This window comes from Cyanistes caeruleus, chromosome 1, assembly GCF_971803275.1.
Source record: "Cyanistes caeruleus chromosome 1, bCyaCae1.hap1.1, whole genome shotgun sequence".
In the NCBI taxonomy this organism is placed as follows: domain Eukaryota; kingdom Metazoa; phylum Chordata; class Aves; order Passeriformes; family Paridae; genus Cyanistes; species Cyanistes caeruleus.
Genome location: NC_141701.1, coordinates 92276639 through 92300764, shown reverse-complemented (window position 1 = coordinate 92300764; position 24126 = coordinate 92276639). Strand labels below are relative to the sequence as shown.

Genomic DNA, 24126 nt, shown 5'->3' with positions numbered 1-24126 from the left:
TAAATACTGTTTGCTTGCATGAGCAAGAAATAAATTTATATTGTCTCTGCTCCAAAGAACTAAAATTCAGCACACCTAAGTATTTAAATGATTGCATTATTCTACTGCATGACTGCCTGCATCACTGAAATAAAGCAACTGCACCAATGAAGCCAACAAACCTTTAATGAAAGCATTTGCATGAACAGTTAACACCATGTTGGATGTAGTCCACCAGAATAAAAGCACTTTGGGGCTATAGTATCTTGTTAAACACATTGTAAATGTTTTTGACAAGAAGGCTGGCAGAATCCAGCTACCCCTGGACAGCCAGCATGTCAGAGCATTTCCGAGTGAGATGTATTATCCTGTCCTGGACTGATAGCTTCGGATAATCCTCTAATCCAAGTGATTGCTTAAATGTTGCAGCCTGTTTAGTTTTGCTTGGTCTGGGATGACTTGCTGCTGGAGAGCTCAGGGTGAATAAAAAAAAAGAAAAAAGAAAAAAGATTAAAAAGAAAGCAACAAAACAAAACAAAGGACTGCAACACTGCAAGTGAATAAATTAATTTACCTCCAGCTGTCTAGGGTCCAGGCTGGACTTCAGGATGTTGTATCCCAGTGGTGTATTTGCTCTGACAGAGGCAGCTCCTGAGCTCTGTTTTGACTCTGACTTTGATCTGTTTTTCCTCTGACTCCTGGGATTTTTGCTGAAGCTGTCAAAGAGAAGGTGACTTGAAGAAGGCAGCATGGTATTGGTTTTCCTCTGGAGAACACTGGAGCTTTTGCTTGTCCTTGTGTCTGACAAGAGTAGCCTCTATTCCTGTGCTGTTTGCCTTCTGCATGTCTTGTGCTCCCACTGCCACCACTACCTCCTTGTAGTGAAGCCAGACTGATTTTCATATGAAGCAGCCAAAGAACATTTAGGAAGCATATTCTTTTATATGTCTGCTTGATGGTAAAGAAAAATTGTTTTCTTTGCTCTCAAACCCCAAAAAAATGGAGAGTTGGAAGGTCTGTGTGGAAGATGCTGTGGAGTGGAGGAATTCAGCTAAGTTCACTGCTAGTCAGCAGTGTCACATCAGGATTGTTGATTTTGCCCTTGTGTTGGGCTGGGGGAATGTCAGGTACTGGGGTAGTATTTCAGAGTCCCAGACTGCTTTCTGGCCCCTGCCTCTTGCCAAGAGGACTGAGAAGGGGAATGATGTACCCTGCACCAGAGCCAGGCTGGCAGCAGAGCAGAGCCTTCCTGTGAGGAGAGTGAGAACCCCCAGAGATTCAGAGAACCTGTGCCCTGGGGTAGCTGGAGCCTGACCTTCCTCATCTGCTTCTGAGTGGCTGTGTGCTTGTTTAATCCCTTCTGTCACTGGCCAAGAAAAGTTACTGCATGAGTTCACAAGTGAGAATGCTGAGAAGCAAAAGATTCGGAGCTCAGGATTTCCCCCCCCGTTTCCTACCTCTGCTCTTAATTGTTTTGAGAAAAGAGAGAATCCTTCCCCTCCTCCTCCAAGAATCAAAGCAGTTTTTTGTTTTGCTTTTCTTTTACAGATCAATTTTGTAGCCTGTCAGCTGTTTGCACTTTTGGCTGCATTTTGGTTTCGTATTTACTTGAGTCCCAGTCATGCCAGCTCTGCTGTTCGCCATGCATTTGCCACCCTCTTTGGAATATACTTTGCTGTCTTCTGCTTTGGGTGGTAAGTATTTATTAACCATTTAGACAAGGCTTGGGTAAAAATAATTTTAAACTTCATATCAGCTTTTCTGGATTACATCTTTTTAATCTGAAAGCTCTTAATGCTACCTTAATAAAAAAGATTCTAACCAACATAACCATTCCAAACCCTCAAAGTAAAATGACTCATGGAAGTATTTTTAAGCGAAGTATTTAATTTAATTTGTGATGTTAGTTCTGGAAGTTCTTCACCAGTCTGCTGTGAAGATACCTCTTTTGGAAGAGATGTATCTAACTTGAATGTGTACTTTTAGCCAGGCGACTCTTTCAGTTAAACATATAGGTAATATCTTTTTAGTTAGTATCAGTCTGTGTTGGATAGTCAGGCTATAAAGATGTTGTGTGGTAATCCAGTTTTACTGGTACCCTGATATGACATCACATTGATGTCATTTGCACAGGGAAATATTCTCTTACTCTCAACTGCCAGCACTTCCAGGTGACACAGAAATTATCTAAATACTCACTTTGTTTTCTTCAAGGTATTCCATTCACCTTTTTGTCCTGGTGATGATGAACTATGGCATTATGAATATGGCGAGTATTCCCAACATCCACAGGTGAGCTGATGTGGCTGCAAGTCTGCAGCTGCCCCTCTCATAATTTCTCTGCTTTCAGAGAGAATCATGAGGAGTTTTTAGAACCACCTTCTCTTCTTTCCTTCTTTCCCAGTAACTTGCAGGAGCTTTGTTCATGGAGTTACAGAAACAGCTGTAATCTCAATTTGTGGTTTTTTGGGTTGATGTATTGCATTTTCCTATGAAATTGCTGCCCTCAAAATTTGACTTTTGCAGGCATAATAATTTATGGACAAACCTTTGATGTCTTAAACACAATGAAGTCATGTTCTCGTTGGTCTTGTATTCTTCCAGCTTGCATTTGATATTCCTTTTTTATGTGTTTTCCTGATTGCTGTTTGGCCTTTCGGTATTTTCCACTTACTCTTGAGTTAGGTCATTCAAATAAGGTAGCTTAGTGATCCACAAAATGAGGTCTTGCTTTTGGTACTGGGCTTTGTGAAAAAGTAGAAAATACCAGAACTGTTATTGCTTAAAGCAGAAGCTTATGGTTTGGATGTGTGGCAGGTGTTTTCTGTCTCTGCTCTGTCTGGCAGTTTCTGTAGCTGCTGCTGAATGCTCAGAATCCATATAAATCTAGGCTTGGGAACAGAAACCCTTTCTTCGCTTGCCTTCAAGGCCAGGACTGTTTGAGAATCTGATAGTCAGATAATCCTCCCACCTTCCTTTTTTTCCTGAAGAGGCACCTCTCTAATATCTAAATGGGAACCCTACTTATGACTTTTCTATTATTTAGAAATGTGAACTGTAAAAAAAATCCTGTCTACAGCAGTTACTAGCATTTTGCACCAGCCAGATAGGTATTAAGGAGGTGTTTTTTTCACCCTCTCACAGAGTGAAAAGCCCAGAAGTCTAGAGGTAATTAATAATGTCATTAAAAAAAAAAAAAAAAAAAAAAAAAGGTAATTGGACAATGTTTGTTAAAGAAATGCCATCCAGACACCAAATAAAAAGGTGTTAGAAAAATCATGTTATGGTTTCCTGGTCATGTCATTCCTGTCACTTGAGGGAATTGCAGGAGTTAGTGACTGTAGATCGGAGGAACCAAGGAATCATCCAAGTTATTTGCATCTTCCTAGACAAGTGATAAGGTGATAAGGAAAAGGGCACAACTTCAATGGTGTGTCCTCACTCTTTCTCTTTAGCCAGTTAACCACAATGGCTAATAGCAAAATAGCTTTATACTGAAACACAAACCAAGCCAGTTCATATAGCGTCGCCCACTGCTGCAAGACAGTTGTGTGTTGATTTGAGTCTATGTGAAATGTCAGTCCAACCTGCTGAAAAACTTCAAGGGTTCTGAGGGAGAATTGGGTTAGGACTTCTCTATTGCATGCTACTAGCCATAACAGTGTGACTCAAAGCACATTCACATCATTAATTTTGGCAAAGTAACAACATACTCAGACCAGTTAAGAGTAAGCTTGAACAATGCCACTTTAAGGTCTGGACCTGTTCATAAGGGGAACAGCTCCTTCAGAGTGGGGCTTCAAGACCTGGCTCTTTTTTCCCTCAGAAAAATGCAGTGGAAGAGAAAAAATTTAATAAACTGCATCATTTAACCTTCATATTCTTTTCCCTGGTTATTTTTTGCTAGTTTACTCTCTGGTGAAGCTACTAGCTTTCAAGGACTATAAATGGATGAATTAATCCAGCATCAGAAATGCTCCCAGCTGCATCAGCAGTTCAGTATATCTCTGCTCCCCATTTCAATCTAAGTGCTTTACCCCTCAGCATGGAGGCTTATTTTAGATCCTTCATCCTGTCTCTTGCTGTTACATGTCTGAGCTGGGTGACTTGCCTTTGGATGGATGCTTGCCATTCTCTGCTGATGAGAGGGGAATCCAAGGACCTTGCTGAGGCAGGACTGGATGCCTGACCCAGATAAAATACGATAAATTCTACTCTGAATCTGCTGAAGAATTTGTCATGTCCTTTCAGTCTGCCTTTCATCCAGCTGTTTGCTGTGGGCCACATGACCCACAGGTTGCCTTGTGATCCATCACTGTCACTCACACTGCAGTTTATTAGCCCCCAGGGAGGAAAAACTCATTTCTTTTAAAACCAGCCATAATTTGACAAAGGCCTGGCTCTTTTTTCAGTTGTCTGCTGACTGATCCTCTTGTCTGATTTCACCTTTAGTTCTCCCCTGTGGTGGGTGCTCTCGTGGGGGTGGGGGGACCTCTCTTGGCAATTTGTGCTTACCAGTATCCTGAGGCTCAGCCCTACCAGGCCTGCAGGATGTGCCATCTCCTTTTGTCTGTTGGTCTTTGCCTCTTCTCCCCTACATGGATAACCTCTGCTATGGAGGACACCAGTAGACCTGGTCCTGGCCTGTCCATGTGGTGCCAGCCTTTCATTCTGGTGTCCCAGCTCGCCATTGCACTGTTTTGTTTGCTTCATGTGCCAGTCTGTCTCCAAAGATCCACCTGCTTCTTTCCTCCCCAGTGTCCTTTTTCTTGCTCATGTAAATACAGGGAGAAATTACTTTTATGAAAGGCTGCATCTGCCCATGCAAATGCTGCAACATTTCCAGTCTTCAGACTGTTCAGCTGTTAAGATAGAATCTTCTATCTATTATTCAGGGCTACTGCCCTGCCCAACAGAAGTGTGCTATCATCTTGAAACAGAGAGTGAATTTGTCACAATCTACCTAAGGAACACTTCTTCAGCTGGGCACTGAAGTGATCTTACAGATCCTTTCCAATCTATCTGATTCTATGACTTTTCTGGAAGATGGTGTGCTTCAGCATGGAGAGCTGAAAAGATCAGGCTGTGTGCCATCATCTGCCCTTAAAAAATCACGAAAGTGAACACCTTAAACTTGAAATATTTTAGTCTTTCTAAACTTCCTAACTCTTCTTTTCTGAAGAAGAGTTGCATATGAAAAACATTTAGAGACAAAAAATGCAGTGGATAACTTCAGCGACTGACATACAGTATCATCTGGTTTTAAATACTTAAGCTGGACAGAAATTTTGAAATAATATGCAAAGATGGGAGTTTTGAAAATTGAATTTTACAACTTGAATCAATCCTATTTCTTCTTCCATTTTTTCCCCTCCCAGAATGAGGAGACACCTCTGTCAGGTTTCAGCTGCATACAACACCATCAGTCTCCTCTGAGAATTCCTTCCAGGTCCTGTAGCGTAGCTTCAGACTTTTTAACACTCTGAAAAAATCAAAACAAGCCCAACCCAATTTGAGTGATTCTAGTTCTTGCTGGTACTCGTGTTGGTAACTATGTGTTCTGTGTGTTATGTTTTTAGGTACTCCTTTGTCGTAGCTATGGGATACCTCACACTGTGCCACATAAGCCGAATATACATATTTCATTATGGTATTCTCACTACAGATTTTTCCGGGTGAGTGAGTCTGCAAACTGGTTCCTGTGTCAATCAGTGTTAGTTGATTTCAGGAAGTTGTAAGAATGATTTTTATGTTGTCTGTGGAGCACCTGCCATTTTGTTACCCTTAAGCTTTTTCTGAGGCTTTTGTTGTGATCTTTGGAGTTTTGTTGTTGTTTGTTTTGTTTTTGATTTGGGTGGGGTTTTTTGTTTGTTTGGTTGGTTTTTGTTGTGTTTTTTTTTTTTTAAAAAAGGAATAAGCACTGTATGATTTTTGCAATGACTCGTTGTTTCTACTGTTTTCTTGCTAGAAGCTGTGTAGCTGGGAAGGGAGAGTGTAGTGAGCTAGCTAGGTTTCCCTGCAGAGCAGCCTGGGAGGATAAGCTGGGCAGTCTGTTCCTGGAGCTGTAGGAGTGACTTATGTGGCTGGTGCTCTGCTCCCTGGTGGTCTGCCCTGGGAGGTGGGGTGGGCTGCTCTCCTTCCAGCTTCCTAGGCACAGCTGTCAGCTCTGTGTCTCCTTTCCCCCATGCTGATTTATCTTGAAGGTGTTCCCCAGCCCAGCACCCCAGGGTGTGAGAGCAGGATTTGGGCAGGGAGGAGTTGCAGGTGGAGCTGGGTCAGTAACCCAGTCAGAGAGACAGAGATCAGCTTGGGTTGTCAGCACTGTTTCTCTTGTGGGGCCAGCTTGTGGCTGCTGCTTAAATGGCCCAACTTTTTGTATGCTGTGATATGTGTGAAACGGTTTTCATACATATTGTAGTCTCTGATTTCACTCAGGGAAGCAGTAGAGGATGCTTTGCAAAGATAGAGACAGCTCACCCTATGTGCTTTGTTTGTGAGAGGAAGGTATGCTTTTGCATGATTTAAAACCAGTGTGCTAATCTGTATTCCACTTCTTAAATTGAATGTCTGAAGACAGAGTAATTAGTAACATACAATGAAATATTTCTGTAAACTCACACAGTAAGTTTTACATGGCTCTTCCAAGTCTCTTTCATCTTACTGGCACAGAGTAGGAGAATGAAGGTTTTTGCTGTCTTTGTGTATGTGTCTCTCTCTTTGAGGTGGTGGGTTTCAGCATTTAGTTAAACTTCAGGTGGTGGAGGAGAAGTTTCTCTCAAACTCTGGAGGTTTTTTATTAAGGAGGCTGCAGTAATGTGAACTTACATGTTTAAAGAAATGTAGTTCTGTAATTTTTTCTGCAGTTTTTTCAATACACAAAAGCATGTCCTCAAAGAGCATGACCTACCAAAAAGCCTATAAATGGGATTGGAACGCTATAGCTCAGTGTGTGTAAGAGGCAGAGACAGAGAGAGAAATGTGAGAGATCATACTTTTCTGAATATTGTGTTCAGAAATGCCCTGTGAGGCATATTAGCTCTCTCTTGCTGGATACATTTAATAAAGATCCAGCTGAGACTGGAGGTGAAAGAAGAGGAATGGTATTTGTTTTTTTATAGACTAGGAAGTGTTCTCTGTTCCCTTGATGAAAAAGTAACTGCTCTTATTTAATGATGAGCTTGAGGATAATAATGGTAGTGAAAAAATAATGCTTGATTAATTAATAAATTATTTCTTGATAAATTAATGCTTACTATGTTATTTGATTTTGACTTGGTTCTTCAAGATACACACCAATTCCTAAACTTCAGTCAAAAATAAAACTACCAAATAGTAAAAAAATGGAACTTGTTTATGGATATGACCTGCACCTTCATGGTGTATTTTAGAAGCTACAAATAAATAAAAATACTGTAATGAAGTATTGAAAACTTGCAATCCAAAGTGTTGACACCCAGATCACCATCATAAATCTGTCTTAAAACCTGTTTTCTTCAGCTGCAAATATGTGCCCGTTGAAGCTTTTTCCCATACTGAACAGATGTGATGACCCAGAGAGATAAAATATACTCCCTGGACACAGTTTTACCATGTATGAGCAGCAACTGAACCTTCCCTTGTTCATTCTCCCATATTTGATGGCTCCTCATCTGTTGCATGTGGTAATAGGGAATCATTAGGACAGGACATAGCTGGGAGGATGGCATTAAAGTTCAGGGTTTCAGAAATGAGTGAGACAGAACCATGGAGCTGAGTTCATCTCCCTCCTGCCACCCACAATTTTGGGTGAACGTGGCTGGGGATATATACTGAGAAGGCAAGACACTGGATTTGGAGGAATCTTTAAGATGAAACAAATAAACCATCATCTGCTGACTAAGTATTCCATAAGTCTGGTGATATCTGGTTGCAAGGAGGAAGTTTTAATCCACATCCAATAGGCACATAACCAGTTCTATTGCCATCAGGTTTCCACTGTCAGTTCCCTGAAGTGATGAGCCAGATGATCACTGAGTGTTTCCCAGCAGCAGTGCTGAAAGCCAGCATCCCTCATTTGCTCTCTTGACCTGCCTTGTGCACTTAGCAACTTGCATGCATAACCCTTCTGAAGTGTGTTTGCAAATATTTGCAAATTTGCAAATTTTTGGGGCATTTTTAGTAACAGTTGGTTGTGCTATTTGTTTGGAGCCCTCCCATTTTGAGAACAGAGCTTGTAAAATGCAGGTAGAGATGGTGAGAACAAGGTAACTTCTGAGTCATATCTTAAGCAAACTGGAAAGTGAAAGATCAAGCTGTGGCACATCACTTCCAGGCTACGAAATAAGAAGGGACTTCTCACCTGCTGGTGACTAGTTAGTTCTTAATTCCTAAAAAGGAAACGTTTGGTCACTCAGTCCCACAGACAGAGCTGCATTCAAGCTTCTTGCAGCTATTTCCTGATTTAAGAGTTTTTCATGTATTGCATAGTACTTAAGGAAAAACTTGTGTTTTTTTTTTAAATGACTGCCAGGTTTTAAGGAAAATAATTTCCACCTTGCTGCACTTCAATTTTAATTAATTTTAAAAAATGTGTATATATTTTATCAAATTTCTTTTGGTTATATTATTTCTCAAATATGTAGTGGTATAATTTAGGAATTTTCTCTTTGCTACTTCCTCAAAAATCCTATTTGTTTTTGAATGCTAACTGTACAGTAATTGAATCCTGTGCTTCCACCTTAATTCAAATCAATCTTTCAGAGAAACATGCATGTTTTATTTTGCTTGGTTTGCCATGGCATTTGTACATTGTACCTGAAAAAATGAAATCCTAACTCTTTCTCTCATTTCTTCTTCTTTATGCTAAGAGGATTATGCTGGTAAGTTGTCTGCCTATACAACTTAATAATACAACAGTAAAAATATCATACAGTTTGTGTTTTTTCCCTTTGTATTCCAGGCTCAGATTGAGTATAGCAATATGATATATATATATATATATATATATATATATATATATATATATATATCTTTAAGGAAAATTAGTTTAAAATAAGGTATCTTGATTCTGATTTATGAAAAATAGTAATAGGTAAGGTTTCAGTCTAGGAAGCTTCATGATCAAATGCCAGATGCACATGATCATCCAGAAAAAATTCAGAAGGTATGGAACCTGTGTCTGTTTCAATCCTTTGCTTGATTAGGGCCATAGAGCTTTTCAGTTTCCTCTTTGAATTATTGCGGTGTCTGAGCAAAATTTCCTAATATTGCAGGCTATTCAGTGAAATGTCAGAGACTGGTTGTGCATATGGGAGTTTCTTTCATATATGAGTAGAGAGCTGGGGTTGTTTAGCCTGGAGAGCAGGAGGGGCCTTATCACCCTACAAGTGCTTGAAAGGAGGTTGTAGCAAGGCAGGGGTGAGTCACTTTTCCAATATAACAAGAGACAGGATGAGAGGAAATGGCCTCAGGTTACGCCAGGAGAGGTTTAGATTGGATTTTAGGAAAAGTTTCTTCATGGAAAGTATTTCCAAGCATTGGAAAAGGCTGCCCAGAGAAGTGGTGGAGTCACCATCCCTGGAAGTGTTCAAAAAATATGCAGTTATGGCACCTGGAGACATGGTTTAATGGTGAAGATGGCAGTGCTGGATTAACAGCTGGACTCAATGATCCTAGAGGTCTTTTCTAGTCTTAATGATTCTATGATTCTTGCTGTCACTCCTTACAGGAGAGAAACTCAGTTTGTGAAGATCACTACACCCACTGGCACAGTTTTCAGTCTTCTGTGGTCTTAGAGAGACCATAGCTGAAGTATCTGAGAGACTTGAGAGGTTTTCCTCCCCATGTGTCAAATCAGTAGATCTTTCACAAGTGCTTTGGTGGACATCACTCTCCAGACACCACCTTTGTGTTTGCCCTATCCCAAATGCAGAGCAGCAGCAGCAGCAGCATTCTCAGCAAACCTCCTAGAAAGGGATGACTATTGAGAGAACCCTCTAAAAAAGCCATATATATATAAGCAGATGCTTCAGTAACAAGTGTCACTTCAGGCAGTGAATTTTTACTGGGTGATTAGTGCTTTGTTGCTGTTTTTCTCCTCTCTCAGGGGCTTTTAGTTTCAACCACAAAAGGAAGGAATAAAAGTACAGCAGCCGTTTTTCACAAAGGAAATACATTTGCTGATGAAAGCAAAGATAGATGTACTCTGTTACCACGTTAAAACAAAGAGCAGAAACGTTGTCTGGTCCTGCAAGTTCAGTTCATTATTTTCATTTTCTGGTCTTCCAAATGTGTGACATGCAGTACATTGCTGGGGTGTCTGTTCCAGCAGTGCTTGGTGTGCAGCTGGTCCCCAGCAGCAGTGCAGGTGCAGGGTGAGTAAGGGGGGGGGTCAGTCTGTTTTCCATGCCTGTTTGCTGCTTTGCTGCTCAGCTGGGTGCTTGTCCACTGGAAGCAGCCCTGAGATCACTTACCATTGGATGTGTAGGAGCCCTGCAAGAACTGCAGTGTGGGAACTAAGCAGAATTCAAGCAGGCAAGCACTACTAGAGAACTCCATGCATCTAGTACATCCCTGGACACTTCTCCAGAAGTAAACACTCTTTTAAGTGAAATGTTTCTACCATGAGGGCTTAAGAAATACTGCTTGGGAGCTTTCACACACACATGCAGAAAAAGGCAACACATCACATGCAGGAAATTGTAAGTTGCTTTGAAGGTGGTGTGTTTAGTGAAGTGTTTTTCCTCTGACATACTTCAGTACTTCTTCCTCTTACTGTTGAAAGCAAAAGTACGAGCTCACTGCCAGCTTGGCCATCCTCTTGTCAGCAATGGTTACTGTCACAGCAGGGTGTGACTGTGTGAACTTCTTGTCACGGCTTCAGCGCTGCATAGGTAACCCTGAAATAAATGTTCTCTGTTTTGGAGTCTTGTCTGCTATGAGCCTTTTGACTCCACCTCCTCTCTTAGTGAAATCAGGTCAGTGGAAACTATTTCTAGCAAGCGTGTGCCAGACTTCTCCACGGGATTACCTAAGGTCAAGCAGACTGTGCTTGGAAAACGTCTTTTCTCTCGTAAGCATCAAAGCTTGCTCAGTGCAGAAGCCAGCCTGTGATGCGGTGAGGACCCTCACAGCAGTCTACAAACAAAACATCTTTACTTCCACTGTCCTGTGCTTCTGGCAAATTTATTGTGTTGGGGAAAGCTGTATTTAAAAATTATATTAACCGATATGTTTTCATTTGGAAGGTTTATTTAGGGGAGTAAACCCCTCTATTGAGCATTCTCTGTAAATGGTTGCATCTTAGTCTTGTGCTATTTTTCATGGCATCTAACATGAGGTGAACAAAACCCCAAAGCTGTCTATACCTTCTGTTAGATGCCTTTAAAATAAAATTGTCCCTGGGTCAATTTCTTAATTTTTTTTATTTTTTTTTCACATTAAAAGTTGGCCACTATGGTTTGTGTGTAAGAGGTACTGCGCAGCTACAACCTAAGATTAAACTCATAGCCAATAAATAAAACATGGGAAGGGAGGTGAAATCACACCACACATAAATCAGATTCTGTGTTTCTGTGGTAGTTTGTAACTGTAGTGCTTAACAGGACAAGTGGAGAGGGTGTGGAATCACCACTCAGCATGTGGGTACACAGCAATCGGTAGTGTTCAAATGTGATGGATTGCAAGTTGTTTAGGCTTCTAAATCTGGTTTATTTCAAATTCTTCCTTCCTAGGGACAAATCTTCGTGCTTCATTTGTAAGTACAAGTGTAGTAGGTAGATTTTCTTCTTAAATTCAACTTAATTTTTCCCCTCCAAAAACCTGTGCATCACAAAATCTGGAAGTAAGAAAAGGGATTGTGAGTTTTATAGTTTTGTTAACTTCCCTTCTTATTTTTAGCACTATTGGCTTTTTCCAGTAGAGTTTAAGGTTTAAAGGGGTATCATGTTGGAAACAGTTGACTATGTACGATATGGTGCTCTATTTAATGTATTAACTTACTTAATGTTTTATTGCTGTTTAAAGTTAGAGCTTGCCTGAAAGGCTGAATAGAAATGGCAATTCAATACTCTGGTATTTCAAAGTTTTAATAATCAAAACTCACATGTTTAGGAATTTATGATTCTTCCCTCCCCACCTTTAAGAGAGAGTTCCAGTAATGCCATTGTTTATTGTTCTCTGCCTTTTCCTGCAGCAAAGACATGGTCCCGTTGAGGTCAAGTCAGTGAAAAATGGTGGGCAGGAGGAGAGGAGGGAGGAAGATGTTCCTTGTTCACCTGAAACATTGCTTGCCCTTTGTGTGAAGTGTTGACTGATACTCAACACTTATCTTGTGAAAGCAAGGTTTCCACCTTCCTGAGTAGGGTAGAGAAGAGATCACAGAATCATTTAGGTTGAGGTCATCAAGTCCATCTTATGACCGATCACTGAGTGCCACAACTAGTCCTTCCTTAAACACCTCCAGGGACAGTGACTCCACCACCTCCCTGAGAAGACCATTCCAGCGTCTAATCACTCTTTCTGTGAAAAATCTCCTTGGATGTCTAACCTAAATCTCCTCTGGTGCAGCTCAAGAGGAGACAACGACTCCCACCTGCCTACACCCTCAGGCAGTTGTAGAGAGTGATAATGTCTCCCCTGAGCCTCTTTTCTCCAGACTAAATGATCCTAGCTCCCTCATTCACTTATCACTGGACTTGTGCTTCAGACCCTTCCCCAGCTCCATTGCTCTTCTTTGGACATGTTGCAGCCTCTCAATGTTCTCTGAATTGAACTGAACACAGCACTCGAGGTGTGGCCTCACCAGTGCTGAGTACAGGGGGACAATCGCTGCCCTGCTCCTGCTGCCCACACTTTTACTGATGTAGACCAGGATGCCACTGGCCTTTTGGCCATCTGGGCACTGCTGGCTCTTCAGCCACTGTTGACCAGCATCCCCCAGGTCCTTTTCTGCTGGGCCACTTTCCAGCCACCGTGGAAAATATGTATGACATGTAATATGATGATGTCAGGAGGGAGAACAGGAGGTATCTAATGAACTTTGTGTCTCTCCTTCCCACTTGCCTTGTCAGACACGTCACTTTGCTGTGCCTTGTCTCCTCTGGAGATGGGATTTGAGGGAGACAGACTCTCCATCTTCTCTGATTAAAGTGCAGGAAAGGCTGACTTGCTCTGTTGTCTTACAATGTGTCACCAATGAGGCAATGAATTCCTAATATAGATGAGGAGAACCTCTCTCCTCTGTGTTTATATGTGGCATGACTTCAGTGCAGGCTTTACTCCCGCTGCCCTTGGATTGTTTGCATTTTGGTTCTCTCTGGTTTACCATGGGGGCCTTGTCTAAGACAAGTGTCTAAATTTAGACACTTGAAGTCATACGGTTTTGGCTCAGAGCCTGAGGTTTAAAGTTACCCACTTCAATATTGGCGTGAAGTGCTTGCCATAAGAAACATATGCAACAAATTGAAGCAATTTGAAACAAGTGTTAATGTTCCCCCATAAAGCTAGAAAGGTCAGACACTGTCAAAATAAAAATTTGTGTTTATTGCAGTAAAACGGTTTGGTTCAGTGACAGCCTCTGTGTCTCCTAAGGATTAAAAAAATCTGCCTTTTCATATGCTTAAAGGATTAGGATTTATGTATCTTTGAAAGCAAAGCTAAATTTTGTTTGGGAAAATCTACTTTGAGAAACAGGATGTTGAAGATAATGGTAAAAACAGCTTATAAATCACTTTTCTTGAAAGATTAATTGGAATAAAGTTTAGAATGACTATATGACAATATTGCTGGAAGGTGAAAAGTCATTGTTGAATTTGTCCATTCCTTATCTACTACCAGTGGTCTAGGTAACCCCAGAAGAGCTGCTGTACAATTATATTCAAATTCTGTGTGTATTTAAGCCTATTCTGAATTTTTTGTGCAAACTTTTTTTTATTGATATTTCAAGTAGGGACTTCTGAAATGACAAAAACAGTTGCTGATTGAGTAATTGACTGATATTGCGTGTTCTGGTTTTGGGTAGAAAATGCAAATTACCCACACAGAATTACTTGTGGACTCTTGAAAAAGATCAGCCTTATTAAGTGTTAAAAAAAAAGACCACTCAGAATGAAAGAATGTCTTTTGCCAGTATTTGTGTGTTTACCATGCTCAGCCTATGAATTATCTTGAGAATCTGTTTGATTTATATTAGTGGGATAATCAGGTTGTAAACAGTTTATCTTCACCATTGGGTTTACATTTGATTGTAACCAGTGGGTCAATTTAGTTAAGGATGATCCAGAATCTCTTGAAAATCTCTGTAGAACATAAGTATTGATCATTATTTTAGACAGAGACATCACTGGATTTAAGTTACACTTTTTTTTTCTTTACTTGAGAAATCTGTGGGACAGTCACAGTGCTTGAGCTAAAAAAAAAAAAAACAACCTCAACCTTTTTCTTTAATTGTGTTCAGAAAATATATTACAATAGTTAAAATGAACAGCTGTAATGTTTGGTTTAATCATCTATGACTCTTAAAAAAAGTTCCATATACTGGTCAAACTGTGTAAATAGTTAAATAAATGTGTACAAACTCGAGTTTTCATTTCCAAGTAGAAGACATCATTTATGTTCAGTCAGAAACTCCCATCTGGTTAATGTTGTTAATTTATTCTCAAATGGAGAAACAATCCATTGTATTAATCCTCAGTGAAGACAGATCTCTTTTCTGGAACTGGTTTTACACACAGTCATCACAACTAAGGCTTTTAAAATAGTGGTGTATCCTCATCACTCCTTCCCATCTCATGGCTACTGTGGTTGTGAGACATCTGGGCACCCTGTGCCAGTGTCCCCAGTGGCAGAGAGATAGGGAGAAGCAGTGTGAGCAGGTGCTCATCCCTTGCTTTTTGCCTGCCATGGGTCCTTCCAGTTTGCAGATGTTCAGCAATAGGTTTTGTGTTTAGGGCACCACAGCTGATGGAGGAAGTGGTCAGCTGTCCCCATGGTTTTCCTCCCATCTTTCCTTTTATCTTCCTCTAAATGCTCTTGTCTGTGCCCTTTATCCTTGTGGGAACCAGCTCTTGATGCCACGGAGCTGAGTTTAGTCTTTTTCCCCCATTCCTTAGTTGCATCAGCTCACATTTGCCTTCGGTGCCAGGAAGCTCTGGATATGGGAAATACGAGTGACCCTGCTGGGAACAGTGGCTATTCCTATGCTGCATGCTTAGCTGGCACCAAAGCTGCTGGGTGGCTGCAAGCCTGGCTCAGGTACAACCAGCTCCTGTTTCCAGGGGCTCCAGATCCCAGATGCCCATACACTCCCAGCTGAATGGTGTATCTTGTACAGGCTGTTCACAACACAGATGCGTGGCCAAGAAGCAAGTGGGAAACTGCTGTGCTGACAGCTCTTCTGGTATTTGCACACAGTCCTAATTGATAGAGCTATTCATGTGGGGAAATAAGCATCTGTATCTGCAGAGTCAACATTTTTTTAGGGCACTGAGGAGACAGACAATAGGAGTGTAACAGTAAGAAGAGCCAGAGCTGGGTTACAGCAGCCCTGCTGTATTCTACTGTTGTATTGTATGGGGCTTCAATTTGGTCTTTGCCTGAAAGGAAGCCCAGTGGGCTGCACAAGCTGGTATGTCCTGATGGTGTGATTTCTTCTGAACTACAATTTGCACTGCTGCACGATAGGGAGACATAAAATAAGGCTTTGTGTGCACTTAGCAATTAAAAATTCCAGTGCAAGTTACTGTGGGGTTGTTTTGAACCCAATTGTCTTATGCCTGAGCTCCTCCTTCAGCTTTAATTGGATGTTTTCCACTTGTTGCTAATACAGCTATGCCTTTTAAAGGCATAAAGGCATTCAGTGAGAAAGTTGGGAATAATTTGTATTACAAGACATGTAACTGTTGTTTCTGACTTTGTTGTAGTCCGCTGATGATAATTACACAGAAGATCACAACACTTGCATGCCAGCTACATGATGGTAAGAAAAGGAATCCCTTCCCATGTCCTGAAGACAGCCTTTTTATTCCAGTGCATTCTGTGGCTGATTTATGGTGTGAATGAATGTAGTTCAGTGAGTTGTTCCAAACGAAGGAGAAAAACGCTTTGTGGAGGAAAATGAGAAACTTAAAGTTTTGATCAGTTTGTAGGATCAAAACTGTCTTTGCAATATCAGAGATAATTTTTTTCTCCTTTGGGTATTCTACTTCCTTGGGGCAAATTTGGATTTTAGCTACCAGTATTTCATACCAGTATCTCCTGTCTAGACGCTACAGTGCATCTCCATTAAATTCGCTGAAGCTGCTACTGATTCTCAGAAGTCAAGAGCTGTGTTTGATACATAGGTTCAGTCATTAATGTTAATTTAGCAAAAAAATATGCCAGCAGTGATGTATTCAGTGGTAATATACTCCATGAGCTGTGAGAGGTAGAATTCAGTAGCTTTTCCCCAGTGCAGAGAGAAACACAGTTGCAAGCAAAATAACATTGTCTTCAGTCTTGTGCTGTGCTGTGACAAAGAGCACTATTATTTCCCAGTAAAACGCCTGTGTCCAGTGCAGTGCAAAGGCTAAAAATGTCAGTTGTCATTAGCAGCACTATTGCTCTAGCCTACTGATGTTGCAGTGTGAATTTCTGATGGTCTGAGGCCCACTGCCTCACAAGCTGTGGGTGACTGAATAAGTGCCTTGCTACAGAGCTGTTGTGAGCATGGATTTAGGTGATGGTCACACGGTGGTTTGGCATTGTTTGCAAGCCAGGTTTGCACAAGAGAATCTAATGCCAGCTTTTAGCTGGCTGTAATAGGTACAGCTGGAAGCTTGGCTAATTGACCATGCTGTTGGCATTCCTGTTGCTGAGGCTTCTCTGCTTCTGTGAGTTGGGTCAGCTCAGGTATTGCTGCAATTCCAAAGCAGCGTGCAGCTGAGGAGCACACCCAGGATGTCGAAGGTAAATGAACAGACAGAAAACAAAAAGACAACAGCAGAGGCAGGAGCGTTTTAAACAGACCAGAAATCCTACAGATTAATGATGGTGGAAAAGGCTCATTACATTGCAAACATCCATATATGGAGCAGTTGATCAAATGAGGGCAGCTTGCAGCTCAAGCATCAGTGGCAAATTTCTATTTGTAAAAATTTAACGCGACAAATTTCTATTTGTAAAAATTTAACACAGCTGTCTGTAAATAGAAACAGATGAACAAAATACCCAGTCCTTTAAGTAATTAAGTGCTAATTGTTTCTCTGAAATACAGGTCCTCCCAGTATTTACAAACTGAAACAGTGGAGAGGGAATGGAAATGAGCAGCTTATCAGCAATCGTTTTAGGATGTGGGTCCTGTGAGTGTATTGGTAATTAAGGCCAGTGTGTTTAGAACAGTAATGTCAATTGGAGCCAAGCCCCTGATCTTTTGAGGCTCTACACATGCTCCACATGGAGTGCTGTGACTCATCCCGTGTAGTCCTGCTGAAGCCACTGGGATTCCCTGCAGTATGTGCAGCTAAAGCTTTAGGGTGAAGGTTTTGAGGCATATGCTATAAGCAGCATGTGTTTACCACTGGCTGTGACACAAGATTTTTCCATCGTTTCCCTGGGACATTGAGTCTGTGCGCTACCTCTGGCCCCAAAGGTCTTGTGCACTCAACAGGAGGTTACCCTTCCAGTCTGGACCTTGTACAATTCCAGATTATTACTGATGTGTGTGTTTAGGCTTGCTCCAGCAGCAGGCAGCTGGGCTGCTTGTTCACACCAGTGGAGCTTCTGTTCCCTGAGCGCCTGTTTCCCTTCCCCTGCCCACTCCTCCTGCTGTGAAATGCTCCATTTCTCACCAAAGAGCCAGCGGGAAGCTTGTGCTTAAATGAGCTAGCAGCTTCTGGCAACAGAGGTTTTTCCAGCCCAGGACAGTTTGTAGAGGCTGTTGGGGGTCGCCAACAGTTGGTGGCATTGCCACTTCCATTGTGTGTGTGGGAATGCTATGGCTGCTCTTCCTGACAGTGTAGCCAGGGTGAGAAAGGGGGAATGAGGTAAGGAACTGGGTAAAGAGGTAGAGTAGAACTTGACATAGAAGTTAGGCGTTGAGATATATTAAAACCACCTGTGACAAAGAGATGTTGAAATTATGGCTTTAGAAATTTACTTGTGGGGTGTAAGCATAATGTTTTGGGAATATCTTTTACTGTTTGTATTTTGGAAAGATCTAATGTGATTTTTCTTTCCAGGAATAGGGCGACAAGCTGAGGAACTCACTGCTGAGCAAAATCGGCTTGCTGTAAAGTAAGGATGTTATTCTCTTAGTGATGTGTGTCTAATTTTTTCCAAAGAAGTTGAGTGTTGGTTTTTTTGGGGTTTTTTGGTTTTTTTTTTTCATTGCAATGTCAGGAACAGCATAGTGGCACAGCAGTGAAAATGTTTCCTGCTGCTTTCCAGTCCATGAGATGCCAAAAATCCTACATGCTGCTTCTATTTGCTTGAGCAGTTTTGTTTTTGTAATACTGCTGTCATTGCCCTCTTTACACAAACATACCTTCTCCCTTATATTCTTTATTTCTTCAGTACAGGACTTCTGCCTTTATCACCCTGTACTGGTCAGTAAAGCACTGAAGTACTTGGCAATATCTCATTGACTTAAATAAGTACTCCACATGTAAGAGAAGAAGTCTTTGCTGAATTAACTCTTTTAAATTCAGACTAAGACTATACTTACAGACTTGTTGGCTGTTATCTTCATCTGATCTGCCATGTTATTTTTCCAAGTAAATACTCCTCACCTGTCAACAATTCCCTGCATAGTAGAAATCCATTTTGATTTGAGTCTGACACTTCAAATGTTGCTTTTGTTCTCCACAATTTCTGAATGCTGGACTTTATTTCTTTTGGTCTCCCTCCATAATGTTAATACTCCTAGTTCTTCATGTTCTCATTTTTCATATGGAGAGAGCACTTCCTTGAGCTCCCTTTTTTTTTCCTAGTTTGCCTCTCAATACAAATGCAACATGGAGATGAATTTGTTAGGTTTTTTTGTGTTTTTTTTTTTTGCTTTTTTTTTTTTATGCAGAATTAGTGTTCCAGAATTACTCTTAGAACCATCACTACTTTTCACCATTATATGTTTGTTTAAGTCCAAGGAAATTATTTCCTTCATTTTCAAGGTAGAAGATTCAGCCATCAGAAAATCTGCCTATGAGCTTCAGAAAGTAAGGGAGTCATTTCTTGAGAAAATCTTGTAGGTAGCCTTGTATAACTTTGCTGTGACCCCACAGTGTTTTTAAAGCTCACAGCATGATTTTTAACTGCACTTGGCCCTTAATTCTAGTCAAATTCTCACCAAACAGGCTTGGGTTTTTTTCCTTGTACAGTAGATGAGTTCATAATAGAAAAGAAGATGCCAATAGCTTAAGTGTCAGTGGCAGACAAGTCATAACTGAAGAGTTTTAAATCCCCTTTGGTAATACAGCCTTTTGTCTTCCCTCCTGTTCTTGGTCTGTTTTTGTTTCTCACTCATCCTCTGTACATTCCTTCGTGCACTGCTCATGTCTCCCCACCCAACCATGTGCAGAATCCAAGTTGAAACTAATGACTTTATTTTTAATCTTACTGTAGAGCTAGGAAGCCTGCACCGTGGACCAGATTTTGCAGGACAGAAAGATGACCCTTACTCCAAATTGTTTGCTGCATCTTTCTGTGAAATGCTTTCACCAGAGAACATACCATTCAGGCAGTAACATCTACAATAATCAGTAGGGTGAATGCAGAAAATCCTTGTTAATCTAACTGTTTATTCAAACTAATTCCACTTCAGAATAGAAGTAGGCAACAGAAAACGTTTAACTGTCGCTTAGTTTTTCTGCTAGAAATTTGTTTTAGTCTTAAAGAATTTTAAGTGTGTTTTGGTTATGCGTGTCCATACGTGTCTTGGGCAGAAGAGGCCTCAAGCACTGTGCCCAAGTTTGTGTTCTCATTGAAGGGCTCCATGTTTACTTGAATGGTGACAATTAGGACATTTGTGGAGAGCACTCACTCTAATGCAGTACAGAACACAGGGCACAGTTTGGATGTTGGCTTTTTTTGCCACATAAAAACCGCGAGCCTCACAATTTATAAATTACACTACTGCTGAGAGGCCTTTGCATCTTTCTTTTTCCATCCTACTGATTTGTAGCAAGGACAGTGGATTTCTTCATTTTACATCAAATGTACAACCCCAGAAGGAACTGGTGGGATATGCACTTGCAAAATGGAAAAAAAATAATATGAGACTCTTTCTTTGACTTTCATCTTCAGCCATCTTTCAATTCATTTTCCCTCCCTTAGTTCCTTTTCGTGTTCATGATGCTATACAGGGAATTGCTTCCTTTGTGTGAACAGTAGGAAGGAGTGCTTTTTCATTCTCTTCCTGTATGTCTCATGTGACACTTCCCATTTTTTGAAAGGCTTGACTGAAGGGTGAGTGAGAGCTCCTCCCAGGACTTAGAGCCCTAGTTTTAGACTCCTTGCCCTGTGGTTTGTATAACAAGGCAGTATGGTCCCTGACATCCTGGACAGACATCCGAAACCAATTACCAGCTTCTCATTCCTGGTACCACTGACCTGCCCAAAATGGACAAATTTATTACTGTTTTTAGCTAAAAAGTTCTCAAGATTACGGCTTTTCAAATCATTAGCATTAGTTCACCTGTAGTTTAAGCATTTCCATGTTACCTTTGCTCTGACTGCCATCTACCAGACATCATCAGAATATAACAGGCTGTGTTTCATCTTCCCAGAACAGATCTAGAGAGCTTTCAGCTGAGGGGAAAGGGGTAGGAGAGAGGTGAGGACTGGGGTAGACAGTGCAACAAAAAAAAATGGTGAAAGCCTTTGCTGTGTTTTACTGTGTTTTGTTTTTGGTTTTTTTTTTGGTCTGTTCTGTTGTGTGTGGCTGACTTTTCACAGGTCAAGACCTTCTTTACTGGAGTATTTAAGTTATCTCCTCAATTTTATGAGCATCATAGCAGGGCCTTGCAGCAATTACAAGGATTATATCGCCTTCATTGAAGGGAGGCATGTGCACATGAAACTGTTAGAAGTGAACTGGAAGCAGAAGGGTTATGACAGACTTCCTGATCCTTCTCCAACTGTAAGTTTTAAAATGACAAAGATTGATTGTAGGGGTTAGGAAAGTACAGCTTTGTACTTGATTCTCATAATTAAAAGCTAAGAAGAAAAACCAGTTTTGAGTTATCTTGCCAGTAAAGGTTACAGTGAGTTTTTTCCGTGAGTGGCTGTTGTTTTTATCACAAGGTCGGGGTGAAGGGGCTAGTGAATTTGCCAAATGGGTTTGGCATGCAGAATGGGTTCATTGTTAATGGGTGTTCTTTGTGCAGCAGTGGGAATGGGCTGCAGGTTCTGACAATGACAAGATGCAGTTCAGCTCCAGACAGAAGAGGAAATGTCAGAAAAAACCAAAATAGTCAAATCTCCTCCATAGTGCAGGAGATGTTAGAAGTACATGAATCAGGGCTAGTCAGAAACTGTAGCCTGTCCAGGTGATTTGCAAGAGTATCTCACACACTTTAAGATGACTCAGGAAGTAATTTTTTCACATAGTTTAAACACTAATTTTGTTTTATATTTTTCTAATATTACTTAAAGCCTTCTTATAAAATAGCCTTTTTGTAAAGCAGGACAGTGTAGCATGAGGTCCAGATTTATATCTCTTATCTTAAGGTGACATTGAACGTGTAGCTTTGTGAATGTGTGCAGAATGTGTCCTCTGAAGCTGAGCACATTATTTTGTATAATGATTCCTGTTGCACACAGTTATCTTTCTACTGTCTCTAGTGTTGTTACGTCTGATTTGCATTAGTCTGACTGAGGTCAGAATAATGCCTATATTGTGGAGAATGCACATCAGGAGAAAGCATTAAAATCTGCATAAAAAACAATTTCACATTACTTTATTCCAGAATTTGGAGAACACATAAAAAGAGATCAAAAATCAAAAGGGTCAAAAAATACATGGTTGTTTCAATAGTCTATTGCATTTTTATTAGCCTTTTGAGAGCACGAGTCAATTTTCACATGGTATCCAAGTGTCAGATTACTTTTTAATTACAACTGGATCAAGAAATGTTTGCTCATGGTGTGTATTTGCAAGCAATCTTTGAACTACTGCCATGATTGTCAATAATGGTGTGTAGGAAGCTAGGGAGCTGGAATAGAAAACACTGGGGCAGAGCACATACCCTGTATCGTGGGTACAAGCATGCTGTAACAACACGATGCTTTTTGGACAAGTCATTTTTAGCAACACTTCTGGGTGGTAGCTGGGTAGTAAGACCTACTCTTGCACTGAACATCAGTGCTTTTGGCTTCCAGGAGGACCCAGACTTTAGTTCCAGGAGAGGACAGTGCATTTAGAGAAGACTTCTGCTTTCCACTGTAGGGCTTGGTTTATTTGCTTCCTTTCCCATTTTAGAATGTCTGCACGCTGATGTGGAGTCTGTCATGAAGTTCATCACTGATTTTGACTTGTCAGTGTTCTACCTAGCCATAGGTAGTTCAGTAAACCAAATTAAACTAGACTCAGTAAACAAATTTAAACTAGCTGTGACTCTGGCCTTTTCTTGGTCACCTCTTCTAAATTAATTAGTATCAACTTGGTTGCTACCAACTTTAATGGCTCTTGAAGCCCATTGTTTTTGTATGTCATGAGCACTGCCTTTTTATTCCCCTTAAGCAAATGTTTCTAATGAATGTTTTTCATTGTTTGTGCTTTTTAGGGAGCAGTGATGTACAAGCTGTGTATCACACTAGTATCTCTCATTTTATTCTTGACGCTTACCAAGAACTTTCCTATGGCATATATTATTGATAACGAATTTCTTGATAAAACTCCCTTCTTGTCAAGACTTGGTTACCTGTATGTTGTAACACAGGCAGCAAAACCAAAGTATTATTTTGCATGGACGTTGGGTAAGTCTGGCTACATTATATACCTTTGTGTGTAGCAAATAAGTTCCTAAACGGGGGAGGAGGTCTGAAACCTGGGATGGGGGGAAATTAAATTGTCCCTAGACCTCTATTTCATGTGGGAGATGTGTTCCTTTATGCAGTGGACCCAGTGCTTGTTGGGGGCTTGGTTCTGGGCCTTGCCTCTAAAGCACTGTGGGGTCCTGTATACAGCTTGGCTTTAAGCAATCCAGAGGAGAGACTGGAGAGCCATGGGGAGCAAAGGAAGTGTTGGGAAGGACTGAAATCTCTGTAAGAAAAAGGGAGAAGAGAAGATAGAGGGTTCACTAAAGAGGGAAGCAAGCTTTTTAGGAGCCAGCTAGACTGGTGGTCAAAATAATAATTTTGAATTTTACCTTCTTCTTCTGCAAGTCATGTTTCACCATCTATGTGTGAGGAGCCAAGTCCTTTAGGTCAGGCTGAAAATATCCCAGATTTTTTTGCTGGTATTGCAAGACATTGTGTGTGTAGGGGACATCCTGGAAATCCAGCAAGCAATGCATGTACCTTGAAGCTGAGCGGGGCGTCACTGAGATAGGATGGAAATAGCCAAGGAGATTGATTGCGAGGCTGTGATTAAACTGCTGGGAATAAATCTGTCAGATTCAGGGAAGGCAGCCAGGACTGGCATGTGTGGGATTGGAAAGGCTTTGAGATAAAGAATGGCTTGCTCACAAACTTACTTTTGTGGAATCCAATGTTAAATTGTTGCCTCCCTTTTTTTTTTCTGGCATTATAGTTAACTGGAAGTCTATTATTAAAGAGATAAACTGAATTTGCATTTGTGACAAGATCAAGCTGCAGAGGCTTTAGAAATGTCTTAAAAATGAGGCAGTTCTCAGAAAAGTATGCCTTGCATAGTGGAGGGTGAGGCCTCCTCTATACACATCCCAAATCCAGGCAGCAGAACAGCAGGCACTTTATCCCTTTTTTATCCTTCCCCAGTTCTGCTCCTGGTGGCATGGCCCAGGGCATTACAAAAGCGCCTGCTGGAATGGGCAATAAATGCTTCCTGTCCTCAGCACAGGACAGGCACGCTATTGTGTGGGAGCTGCGTTGCCGGATTCCTCCAGATCCATGGAAAGAAAATCCTGCTTCTCGCTTTATTTGTGCTGAGTGCACGACTGCAAACCTAACTCTGAGCTGTCAGTGAAACCCCTTTGAGTCCCCGAGTGCCTCCAT

The 24126-nt window shown here is 41.0% G+C and overlaps 1 protein-coding gene across 1 annotated transcript in view; it reads left to right on the top strand.

Moving 5' to 3' along the window:
• The window catches only part of MBOAT1 (membrane bound glycerophospholipid O-acyltransferase 1), a 56433-nt gene that overhangs the window by 21483 nt on the left and 10824 nt on the right, over positions 1-24126 (top strand). Inside the window, exons 2-8 of the mRNA XM_086842202.1 lie at positions 1528-1673; positions 2194-2271; positions 5559-5654; positions 15879-15934; positions 18174-18228; positions 20887-21070; positions 22716-22908. Coding sequence (XP_086698328.1) covers positions 1528-1673; positions 2194-2271; positions 5559-5654; positions 15879-15934; positions 18174-18228; positions 20887-21070; positions 22716-22908 — 808 coding nt within the window. The remainder of the gene's footprint in view (positions 1-1527; positions 1674-2193; positions 2272-5558; positions 5655-15878; positions 15935-18173; positions 18229-20886; positions 21071-22715; positions 22909-24126) is intronic.